The sequence below is a fragment of the Pecten maximus genome, chromosome 19, assembly GCF_902652985.1.
Source record: "Pecten maximus chromosome 19, xPecMax1.1, whole genome shotgun sequence".
Taxonomy (NCBI): Eukaryota; Metazoa; Mollusca; class Bivalvia; order Pectinida; family Pectinidae; genus Pecten; species Pecten maximus.
In genome coordinates this window covers 30,940,005-30,953,267 of record NC_047033.1, presented here as the reverse complement: position 1 = coordinate 30,953,267, position 13,263 = coordinate 30,940,005, and the positions used below count along the sequence as shown (strand labels likewise).

General features: G+C 35.7%; 2 protein-coding genes across 2 annotated transcripts; both read right to left on the bottom strand.

The window, feature by feature from the left end:
* Nucleotides 1–339: 339 nt before the first annotated feature.
* On the bottom strand, nucleotides 340–13,055 carry LOC117317350. The gene is made up of 4 exons (XM_033872151.1): nucleotides 12,452–13,055; nucleotides 9,802–10,756; nucleotides 7,854–8,186; nucleotides 340–7,681 (listed from the first exon to the last, which is right to left on the bottom strand). Exons 1-4 carry the CDS (start codon nucleotides 12,691–12,693, stop codon nucleotides 7,679–7,681), a joined length of 1,533 nt encoding a protein of 510 aa, XP_033728042.1. The 5' UTR covers nucleotides 12,694–13,055; the 3' UTR covers nucleotides 340–7,678.
* Nucleotides 6,668–7,648, bottom strand: LOC117317529 (M cell-type agglutination protein mam3-like). Its single transcript, XM_033872344.1, has one exon. It carries the CDS (start codon nucleotides 7,646–7,648, stop codon nucleotides 6,668–6,670), a length of 981 nt encoding a protein of 326 aa, XP_033728235.1.
* Nucleotides 13,056–13,263: the final 208 nt, after the last annotated feature.

Here is a 13,263-nt window from a genome sequence, read left to right as displayed (position 1 = left end):
TTGAATGCAGGTCAAGGTCATTCATTTGAATATTTAGCAGCTTCTCTCTTCTGTATGATACAGTCTCAATATCATGTTTTTTGAGCCAATTGCTTGTCGAGAAAATTTTAGCATATTTAACCCCCGTGACCATGAATAAAAGTCAAGGTCTTTCATTTGATCAAAAGTGGAAGTCCTTCACCCCAGCACGTAACATACTCAATATCAGGTCTCTGGGGTTCTTGGTAATTGAGAAGTTGTTTAAAGTAAAAAGGAAGGGTGAACAACGAATATCACACCACGGCATAAGCTAACTAGCCCTTTGGACAGATGAGCTAAAAACTAAAACAAACGAACAAAAACATTTTGACAATTTTATTGTTATAAAATTCTTTCTTTTTCTGTGGAAACTGTTGTACAAGTATTGTTTTTAATATCAGGTAATTCCAGTATATTAGTTTGTAAATGTTTATAAATGAGTCTTAATATACACAAACATTAATTGGCATCAACTTAATTATATCTACAAAACAAGAGGCCCATATGGCATGTATCGTTACCCTGGTTTCATGAGATATAGAACAAAAATAATGCTTAAGTATATTGCTATGTCAGTATATCATAAGCATTTCATATGGTTACATAGATTCTGTATACATTAGTTTTGTTGGATTTGTTGTAATTCTAACAAGAGGCCCATGGGCCTTAACAGTCACCTGAGATTTGAAATATTTCAGTTAATCTAATTGACCCTTTTTGGCCCCATCCATCAGTCCAATGTGTCTGTCAGGGCCAACATGTGCATATCATTAAGCTGTCATCCCATGCTGATAATGTTAGGAAAGTTAGAATGAATTCCAATAGAAATCAAACAAATAATAGTCAAAAATGTGATTTCCTATATAAACTATAGTAAAGTTTAGGTTTATGAAATTCATAATTTTGATAAAGCACTATAAGACCTTTCCAGCTATGAAGATTATTTGAATCAACTTTATATGGGTCTTGGGAAGATTTTATAAATTTCTGTCAATTTGGCCCTTTTTGGACGCGCCCTTCAGCCCCTGGGAGTCAGTCAGGGCCAACATGTACATCCATCAAACTCATATCCCATGCTGATAATGTTATTAATCAGGTTATTGAATTATAATACAAATAATAGTCAAAAATGTGATTACCCTATATAAACCATAGGAAAGTTTACCTCTCCCTATGGGCAAAATGAGACCCCAGGGTCATGAAATTCACAATTTTGGTAAAGCACCATAAGACCCTGCCATCTATGAAAATGTTTGATTCCACCATATCTCAGAGTAGAGAAGATTTTTTGAAATTTTAGAAAATTTGACCCTTTTTTGCCCATCCCTCAGGCCCCTGGGCGGTGGGGACCATTGGGTTGGCCTTCAGCCATATAAGCTTTCTGCCAAATTTCATTGAATTTTGGTGCAACGGTTTTGGAGAAGAAGTTGAAAATGTATTTTTTTTACGGACGACGACGGACAAAAGACGATTAGAATTAGTAAATTGAGACTTTGACCCCCAGGGGTTCAGCTACCATACAAATGTAGTTTTTATGTCAAAAATTAGTACAACTAATCCATGAAGTGACTTTGAATCCTTACCCCAAAAGGTTGCTACCAGTCAAATATGAGCTATATCCATTGCTTAGTTTCAGAGAAGTTGTTTAAACAAATTGACCACTTTTGTCCCTGCCCCTCAGGACCTCGGGGGTCAGCCCACCATTTGAAAAATTTTGAATCTCTACCCCAAGGGGAAGCTCCCAGGCAAATATGAGAGATATCCATTGCTTAGTTTCAGAGGAGAAATCGTTTATATCAATTGAGCCAAATTTACCCTGTTTGGCCCCGCCCGTCAGCCCCCTACCCCCCAGGGGGTCAGCCTCGCCATTTGTACAATTTTAGATCCCTACCCTAAGGTAATGTCACCAGTCAAATATGAACTATATCTATTGCTTAGTTTTACGAAAAGAAGTTTAGCAAAATTGACCGCATTTGGCCCCTCCCTTCAGCACACGTGTATAAGTTTAAGTCCACACCCCATAGGAAGGCTTTTGACCAAATTTGGTCAAATTCCGATCAGTCGTTATGAAGGAGAAGTCAATTGTTGACGAACGGGCGGCCGATGGATGCAACGGTATGGCATAAGCTCACATGAGCTAAAAACTTATCAAACAATCAGAAAATATTAAATGTGTTTTTGAAAATTCAAAATGATGTATAAGTATAAATTTTCCCATCGAAATATGTTTATGCACATTTAATAAACTTCCTTAATATCTTAATTTCTAAAAGTAAAGCTTCCACTTGAACTTAAATCAAAGATCACTGATCCTCTCGTATTTCTCATTAAAAGTATCTAGCTGATACATATTACATATTTAATGGGTTATCAAATATAAATTCTTGATACATAATATGTATGTACAATAGGATCAATACAGAGTATTCAAATATGAATTTACACTAATTATCTCCCCTGATAGACAGAAGCATCAACCTTATAAATACAGTGTACACATATTCAAACTAATCATCTAATTACAAAAAAAAAGACATGTTTTAAAGACTCAAGAAAATAAATTTTGTGACAAATTCATTCTTGGAACATGAACATTTATCATGATTCATAAGCAATGAAAGTATTCTCACATATTTACATTACAGTACGTATTACAACATAAATGAGAGCATGTGTATTCAGGTAAATATCTATATACAAAATGTCTGCATTCTCTAGTTGAGAATTATGGTAATCACAAAATGTTCATCCATAAAAAGTACAAAATATGACCTTGTCATCTGACCAAGTGAAGTTGACCTTTAGACAGCTGACTGATTTTTGATTCTGACTTACTTTGCTTCCTTACATGTATGTCATAGCAAACTGTTTATAAGTACAAAGATACAAAGTAACCTTGACCTGTGAAACCATGACCTTGACCTTTGGTCAGTTGACTTTTTTAAATTCAATTTGGAACAACTTTCTTTATGATGCATGTTATAATGAACGTCCATCAGCAAAGAGATATTCAATGTGACCTTGGCCTCTGACCCAGGAATCTTGACTTTTCGGCAACCGAGTCCATGTCTAATTCTGAACAACTTTGTTTCATCATATCATGACAAAATGTCCAACATCTATAGGATACAAAATGTGACATTTGCCTCTTACCCAGTGACCTTGACCTATTTCAAAGATTCCAAAGAAAATTAATTTTGAGACGAATTCAAACTTGGAACATGAAAATTCATTATGATTCACAAGCAATGAATGTATTCTCGCAAACATTTACATTACAGTAATTATTACAGCATAAATGAGTGTATGTGTATTAGGTAAAAATCTATATACAAAATGGCTGTATTCTCTAGTTGAGAATTATGGTTATCACAAAGAAAAGATTCATGAGGGATCTTGGCGCCAACTATTGAATAATCTGTTATTGTGCTGAGGATGATTTTGTCTCAAGATCATGATGTGATAACAAGGAAATCGTACATATAAAATGTTAGAGAGATATTACAGAACTGTCAGCCATTATGAATTTTGTATCAGACTCAATTACAAATAGATATCGAAGGTCAGATGACTCCTTTGTTTCATAATATTATAACAAAATGTTAATCAGTGATAATATACAAAATGTTACGTTGATTTTAGAACCAGTGACCTTGACATTTAGTCAGCTTACTAGTATCATAACAAAACGTTCATCATTGAAACAAATTACCTTGACTTTTGATCCAGTGACCTTGAATTTGATCTAGGTACATTGACCTATTGTCGGTAACTTCTTTAATTCTAACCAATTTTTCTTCATCAAGGGATAACAAATTATTCATCAGGATCCTTAACCTCTGACACAGCGACCTTTTCAATTGACCCCTTTTTTAATATTGACCAATTTTACTTCATCAGGTCATCAGAGGAAGGATGCAAACTTTGATATTGACTTTGACCTTAAACCTAGTAACCTTGACCTCTGGTCTGTTGACTCTTCCCTTAAATCTGACCATTTTTCTTTATCTAGGCATAACAATATGTTCATAGGTAAAAGATCTTCAATTCTAATAATCAAAGATAGCCACTAAATGGCCATGTTGTTTTCCCGACCAGATTGCAAATTATATGGACATAAGTAAAACCTACATAGCAAATTTGAGAAATATGCGTCAAGTACTTACAACATGACGACAAACAATTGTCAAAATCAACATGGCCACATGGTGGCCATTTTGGTATTGGATCTGAATCAAAATCAAATGGGCACAACTATGGACCACGATGGACACATGAAGTTTGAAAAATATCCTTCCTGTAGCTTTCAAGAAATAGTGATAACAAGCACTTGTTGTTTTAACAAAATACAATTAGGAAACAGTTCACTGGTCACTTGATTTAACAAAATCCAATCACGTAGCCGTTATCAATATCATGCTAATAAACATAATCCAATCATAGTAAAGTTATTTGGTGAAACAAGACAGTATACTGGTCACGCGGTGGAAAAAGAATCCGATCTGGTGACATATGCATCTGCATTATTTTGAAGAGAAGTTAAATCCGCAAAGACAAAAAGTCAGTAACATGTACAATTTCAACAAAATAATCCAAAATATCTCATTCATTCTATTTTTAAATCCTAATATCAACGATATCTTCTATTACCTGATAATGCTTTTGGATCAATTCCACCCAGAACATTAATGTATGGCGATCAGTATTGTTGAACAGTATCGTTACTTCTCACAGCTAGACATATTGTATCATGTTTATGGAAATTGTAACTCTGTCTTTCCATATTCAATCGCGCAGTAGAATGTCATCATTTGTTTATTATGCAAAACCATACCATAATCAAATAGTATCATCACTTATTCACACAATGAATCATATAGGGATGGGAGGTTCTCCACAACTCTGGTGAGTCAACCATCTTTCTACATCACACAGGGATGGGAGATTCTCCACAACTCTGGTGAGTCAAACATCTTTCTACATCACACAGGGATGGGATATTCTCCACACCTCTGGTGAGTCAAACATCTTTCTACATCACACAGGGATGGGAGATTCTCCACACCTCTGGTGAGTCAACCATCTTTCTACATCATACAGGGATGGGAGATTCTCCACAACTCTGGTGAGTCAACCATCTCTCTACATCATACAGGGATGGGAGATTCTCCACACCTCTGGTGAGTCAACCATCTTTCTACATCATACAGGGATGGGAGATTCTCCACACCTCTGGTGAGTCAACCATCTTTCTACATCATACAGGGATGGGGGATTCCCAACCTCTCTGGTGAGTCAACCATCTTTCTACATCACACAGGGATGGGAGATTCCCCCCACCTCTGGTGAGTCAACCATCTCTCTACGTCACACAGGGATGGGAGATTATCCACACATCTGGTGAGTCAACCAGAAATAGATAAAATTCTGCAAAAGACAACATCCTCAAAATACAAAAATATCAACAAATTTATCCGAGAGTTTCTAAAGGAAAATGTCATATGTAATAATAATAATTTATACATCTTGAATATATTTTTGAAGGTTTATTTACCCTCCGTATCATACCGTATTCCCCTCGAACAACCCCTCAGGAAATGCGACACTTTCTGGTACAGCCTACCCTCGTTATATCACCACATTTTGTCCACGCCAGTTATTGCTATGGCAAAGAATTATGGAAATTACAGCCATGAAATGGTACACTACATTGCATCACCAACGTTAACCAGTTAATATCGCTGTAATGTTACACGATTTTCAATATACATTTACATGTTGTAACTTTGTTAGTCAATTATTCCATAGGCTATATATTTAGCTTTGTTAGTCAACTATTCCATTGGCTATATATTTTTATATAATCCCCAGAGGTGGCGGTAGATTCGGGTGGCGATAGGTCGAGGGTAGACTGTATATATACCTTCATATTACCCTGCAACCAGGGCTTTAAATGCCTAATATAGTCATCCTGACCTACATTATACTACAGACTGCCACAGGATACCTGTAAACTAAATAAGGTAAACAATCCATTCTATACTGTGTAAGGTGCTGTATGATAAGTCTAAATCTAGGAATTATCAAGGAAAGGCTAAACACCTTATTACAATGCCTTGTTCTCTGAATATGGCCGACCATATCGGAGAAATTATCTTCCACAACATCCTGGGTAAGCTTGGTCCTTTTCTCCTAGAAGTTGCCCCGACAGCTACACAACATCCTGGGTAAGCTTGGTCCTTTTCTCCTAGAAGTTGCCCCGACAGCTACACAACATCCTGGGTAAGCTTGGTCCTTTTCTCCTAGAAGTTGCCCTGACAGCTACACACCATCCTGATTGTATCTTGGTTGTCGTTTTTCACCAACACCAGTTGTTTTTAAAGAAACGCAACCAGCTTGTCCAGTTAGGGGCTTGTGACACCATTTTTTCTGAGAAGCTACTGGGGATTGTAGCTTTAATTGCACTTTGATTCGATGTGTAAGGATTGTTTTAAAATGTCATATCAGCGTTTTCACAATTTGCATATGTGATGAGGTCATCGATTTGTGTCTTATTAGACTTTGTAATGTGATGATGTTAAACATCTGTGTCATATCAGAATTTTTGATGGGGTCACTGATCCATGTCCTATCAGAATTTTTCATGCGTTCACTGATCCATGTCATCAGATTTAGAGACGAGGTCACTGATCCATGTCATATAAGATTTAGCGACGAGGTCACTGATCCATGTCATATCAGAGTGTGTGATGAGGTCACTGATCCATGTCATATCAGATTTAGAGATGAGGTCACTGATCCATGTCATATCAGAATGTGTGATGAGGTCACTGATCCATGTCATATCAGAATTTTTCATGCGTTCACTGATCCATGTCATATCAGAGTGTGTGATGAGGTCACTGATCCATGTCATATCAGAGTTTGTGATGGTTTCACTGATCCATGTCATATCAGAGTTTGTGATGATGTCACTGATCCATGTCATATCAGAGCTTGTGATGAGGTCAATGATCCATGTCATATCAGATTGAGCGATGAGTTCACTGATCCATGTCATATCAGAGTGTGTGATGAGGTCACTGATCCATGTCATATCAGAATGTGTGATGAGGTGACTGATCCATGTCATATCAGAGTGTGTGATGAGGTGACTGATCCATGTCATATCAGAGTTTGTGATGAGGTGACTGATCCATGTCATATCAGAGTGTGTGATGAGGTCACTGATCCATGTCATATCAGATTTAGCGATGAGGTCACTGATCCATGTCGTATCAGAGTGTGTGATGAGATCACTGATCCATGTCATATCAGAATTTGTGATGATGTCACTGATCCATGTCATATCAGAGTTAGTGATGAGGTCACTGATCCATGTCATATCAGAGTTAGTGATGAGGTCACTGATCCATGTCATATCAGATTTAGCGATGAGGTCACTGATCCATGTCATATCAGAGTGTGTGATGAGATCACTGATCCATGTCATATCAGATTTAGCGATGAGGTCACTGATCCATGTCGTATCAGAGTGTGTGATGAGATCACTGATCCATGTCATATCAGAGTGTGTGTTGAGGTGACTGATCCATTTCATATCAGAATTTGTGATGAGGTCACTGATCATATCTGAGGTAGGTCCCCAAGTTTGTTGACATCACTAAGAACAAAAATGTATACATTCATATATGGGGAAACAGATTTTGTGCAAATGCAATATTTAAGAACCAAATATTACATAATACATTTATTACTTTGGTGAATTGAATAGGATGTTTATGTAGATATATCAATTGATGATTAACAAGAACTAAAAGTATATAATACGTAACCTTTGACGACAATTGAAGTGGGACCAGTTTTTCCAAAGCTTTGTCAATAACAGCAGCTGCGTCAAAATGGATTTCGAAGACAATCCCTCGTAACAGGCCATATTCACCATAATCAATTTTTCCTTTGGCCTTTAGACAACCACAGATTTGTGACATGCTATTGTCCTTTACACCATACAATACATCAGGTCCCAAGTGTGGTTCCAAACGCGTTCGGAAGTTATCCCATCTCTCTGTTAATCCTGGACAGATCAACGTGGACAGCTCCATCACCATGTCAGCATGGATGCTTTTTACCTTGGTCATGTCTGTGTATTTCTCCGTAGCTGGAATCTACAAGATTAAGGGTACACAAACATGTAGTACCAGTAACAAATTACTTCAAAAACCATTAGTGTTTTAATCAACATATTACTCTACGACTAAATAACATCGATTGATAGTAATAACATGACTAAACATCCCAAAACAAGGTTTTTAAGATTAAATTTCATCATATTAATTTGGAACACATAACAGACAAGTGGCTCAGAGACCCTGTATCACTCAGGAGGATATTACCATTTCAATATTAAAATAGCAATACTACAGACAACATCCAAGTTACCCATATTTACACAAATCAAGGATTTTTACAAGATCAATGTTTTCAATTGTTTTGTTTCCTGACTGCTTCCACTTCTCAACAAACTGTCTATTTATAACACTCTACAGGTGATTTCAGATACTCGAGGTCAAATCTGGTTTAGATAATTCCCTGTCCATTAAGGATTTTTAAGCTTTCCTACTATTTGTGAGATTGTCTTGTTCTTTTCAAAACATTGTTTATGCATCAAAGATAATAATGATATGGATCATACCTGTTAACACTAGTCCCATGGTCTGTATTATTGAATTAAAGGTAAGTAGAATAACGGTACATTTGCTTTTAACATGAACAACAATAGGCTCAATGGCCTCTATTGCCCTCCTGATTCTACAGCAACTTTGAAGTTGATCTAGGTCATTTCTGCACATACTATGCTGATTACCACTTTATTCAAATATCAGAGTAGGCTAGGTTTGTTCATATCAATAAATTTTCTACAAGTCCTTTATTCCAGCGTACTATTGGCCTAATATCAGATCTCGAAGTCTCTTGGCTATCGAAAAATCTTTGACTGTGATTCCATTCAAATCTGACTTATTTACGATTAAAAATCAATGTAATGCACCAACATGTCATTTTCCTATACATAAACTTTAGTAAATGTCATCCCCTCTTCAAGGCTAACGGGAGGTAACGTATAATGAAATCCACAATTTATACAAAGCATATCTTAACATGAAGAGTATATAATGTGTCATATCTGGAGAATTAGAAGACTTTTGAAAGTCAAGTCAATTTTCACCTCCCATAAGGCCCTTTGAGTCATATGGGGCCAATATTTGCATACTATCAAACTACCATCCTATACTGATCATTCCAGCCAAGTTTGAGTTAATATTAACAGGTCGGAATTCAAAAATGTATTTTCCCTAACATAAACCGTAATTTCGTCTGTGTGTTATTGGCACATGAACGGCAAAAAACTGTTCCCCTCTGTTAGCTGACAGTGTTTTGTCGATATTCTAACTATTACGCAATACCACCTTTATGGCTGAATCCATCCTTCCGTAGGATCCATTTTAAAGTCTCCTTCATACAGATATGCTCCATAACTAATTTGAAAACCCAATCTCTTCATCCATATGAATGAACAATCTATATTTACCTTTGGTTTCGAGATATTGAAACCCTCCTCCAAAAAGTTAGCTAACGACTACCCATATAAAATTTACTTAAATTTGTTCACTTACACAAAAGACAATGATTTCCACTAGATAAAAAATGTTTGAGAAATAATAATACTTTCGTGATATGCATTTATTTAAGAGACAAACCTTTACAATGATAAGTCTTATTTACCTTATCATTCTCACCAAACCATGCCAGCCAATGACGTCGTGTCAGGAAGTGAGCATTTCCTTCCACATCGAAACACTTATAGTGTTCCGCCTTTTCAAAAATCTCTGCATCTGGCTTCCTTTCCTTATCCTCAACATCAGAAACCCAAAAGTCACAATGGAGGTAGTAGCTAAACATTTTATGTCCCTGGCTGGTCATCAAAAGAACATGTTTGATAATACCTTCAATTTTAACCCTCAGGTCTTTCCCAACACCTGCTGTCACATTAATATTGTGATCATTAAACATCGTGAGTTTGAGCATCTGCCCTTTACAATGAAGGCCAAAGTTCCAAATGCCATCAACATTTCGGCAGATTAACCCTCTCTGTGGCCGTTGGTAACAGAATTTACGTTTCGGACTCCTCTCGTGGTAGGTACATTCTCCAAATTCATGCAAGCATATTGCAATGGTTTTGTCCCAGATAGCTTGTAGAACAAAAGGATTGTTGAATATCAGACATAATGTTTTAGTACATTGCACATCATCCTTTCCCAATATTTCTCGTACAATATCTGGTGAGGCCTCTTTCAATAAACAGGGGACAATATATATGTCAGACTTCGTTGCCTGCTGCAGGCTGTCTAGAACATCGATTGGTTTTGTTATCAGTCCTAGACTTTCCATTACAGATAACAATACCTGGCGATCCTCTTCTGTAATATTGCTCCAGCGAAGATCAAGTACCTTGTTGTTCAGTTCTGCTGAATCTATAAAATCCGCCCATGTTGCCTCCTCTTTGAGGCCTTTAAAACTTACAAATTTGGTATCTGTGATGATAGCTCCAAAGGCTTTGATAATCCAGTTGATATCTAATATTACTTTCATTTGTTTCTTTTCGTCCGCTGTTAACAAGTCCGAGTCTGTTTTCCCAATAATATCAAAGCAAAAAACACTTGCAGCATTATGCAAATATCTGGAATGGAAAAAAAAATAATACAATTTTGATTTGATGAATAGAACATAGAGCAATTAAGCTACCACGCCCGCACCTAAAAATTACAGCATTGAATACATTTCTTGTTATTTTTTTATCTTGAGTGAAAACTAACAGATATATCTATAGAACTAGAAATTGTTGGTTAACAATTTGACGGGCTTTTCACTACTTAGCATAAATGACCCAAAGGCTTGGTATTTCCAAACATAAAAAAACTATTTTAGAACACTTGATAGGTCATCCACATTCTAGTTTTGAATTAATCTGGCATCTGAGATATAACGTTTCAACAAAGGTGTTGGACGAGGGGAGATAACTTGTACAGCTGTATCAAGTTCCTAGGCCTCTTGCAATAATTGCGCAATCAAAAAAAAATCAAAATGGCGTACAACTTGAACCGGAAGTGCTAAATAAAAACCGAAGGTACCAAAATCATCAGAATGATATACTGCATCGATCTATGTAATAATATTCAAAAAATGAAAAAAGTTCACAATTTTGTGACCTTTGACCCCATAGCTAACTTTTTTATTAGACCTCTGACCTGAAAACTTTTGGTGAGTAAAAGTTAGCGCCAGGCATTATCTACAAATAACATAATTACATGACCTCAGTAAAATGAATGCTTTTTGAGTTTTGGCAATTTTAAACTTTTCAATAAATGACGTCATGGCGGCCATGTTGGATTTCAAACCGACCCCAAGATAACAAGACTTGGTCAGTACAATCTCATAGTCATATTGTCAAAGTTTGTGCTGAATTGCACTGGTGCAATTTAAGAAGAAACTTAAAATGTGCCTGGTCTTGATACAAAAAAGAACAATAGAAATATTCAAAATGGCGTACCGTCTTAACGGCAAACGTTACCGAAAAACTAAACACATCAAAATCATCAGAATGATATACCGCATCGTTGTAAGAAAGATTTTTTTTTTAAATCTTGAAAAATGAAAAAATCCTAAAAATAGACGAACTTGACCCCTTAGCGAGCTTTTTTATTAGGCATATTTTGTATTAACATGGCATGGCAAAAAGTTAGCCCCGAAAATATTCTACAAATAATATAATTGCATGACCTCTGTATGATGAACACTTTTTGGTGAAAAGCCCTAATAATAAGAAGAAACATAACAAAAACAATAGGTCTTTTCACCATTTGGTGAAAAGCCCTAATAAACAGAACAAAAACAATAGGTCTTTTCACCACTTTTGCTGAAAAGCCCTAATTAAAGTGTTTACAATTAAAACGATTATCAAGATGTATCCCTATATTGAATTAATTGTGAAAATAAAAGTTGAAGTTACAGGCTTATACATTTAGGGATGAGTTCTTTCAAAATGTCATTGTACCAACAAGCTAGGTCTTTATCATTTTTTACTCCTTATCAGATTTGTAACTAAGAACATACTTTTATTGCTATTAATATGAATATCCTTACTTTTATTACAGTCTAATATGAACATCATTACTTTTATTGCAATTTAATATGAATATCCTTACTTTTATTGCAATTTAATATGAATATCCTTACTTTCATTGCAATTTAATATGATTATCGTTAAGTTAATTCAAATAGATTTAATGATTTGTCCAAATGAGAAACAATCATGATAATAGCTAGATAATGATTATAATAAAATAATCTAACATGAAAATATGTTGATACATACTGAAGAAATTGGACAAGTTCCCTCTCATCAAGTGGTACCAAAAGCGCTTCATTCAAACTCAGTATCTGTTGTATGTTCAGGAATTTAATTCCTTCTTCTTTTTTCAGCATAATTTTTTTTTCAAGTTCAAGCCAGGATCCAAGAATTTCTTCACGCCAACATGACTGCAATTTGAAACATTCCTCTTCCATTTTACACCATATTTCGAGGTATTTTTCTTCATTCTTGTCACTCTTGTCCATATCCGAAAGGAAGAAGATCTCAATTACATGATCATTATATATATCCTTAAGACCTGGTTTTGCCTTTAGTTTCTTTGAGACTTTTATATTAATCTCAGATTCACGCTGAAAGCAAAAATGTCATAATATTACAGCATCTATGGAAAACATCTGACCCACCGTCCCAGTGACCTACTGTCCATGTGACCTACTGTCCAAGTGACCTACTGTCCAGGTGGCATACTTTCCATGTGACCCACCGTCCCAGTGACCTACTGTCCAAGTGACCCACTGTCCTAGACCCACTGTCCAAGTGACCTACCGTCCCACTGACCTACAGTCCCTACCTACAAAGCACTGAGTACAACTGCTAGTACAGCCCTTTTTATTTTTTTGTATCATTGTCTTTGTTTTAAATCAAAGGAATTAACATTTGAAATTTCATTAAGATATTATATTGTTATACTTTTATTTAGAGTGAACAGTGAGTTAAATAATTTCCAGAAATAATTAAAAATGATGTAATTTTGCATCTATTTTTTTGTAACTTGTTGCTTATATAATTATCTTCCCAAACTTTAATAAAAAAGA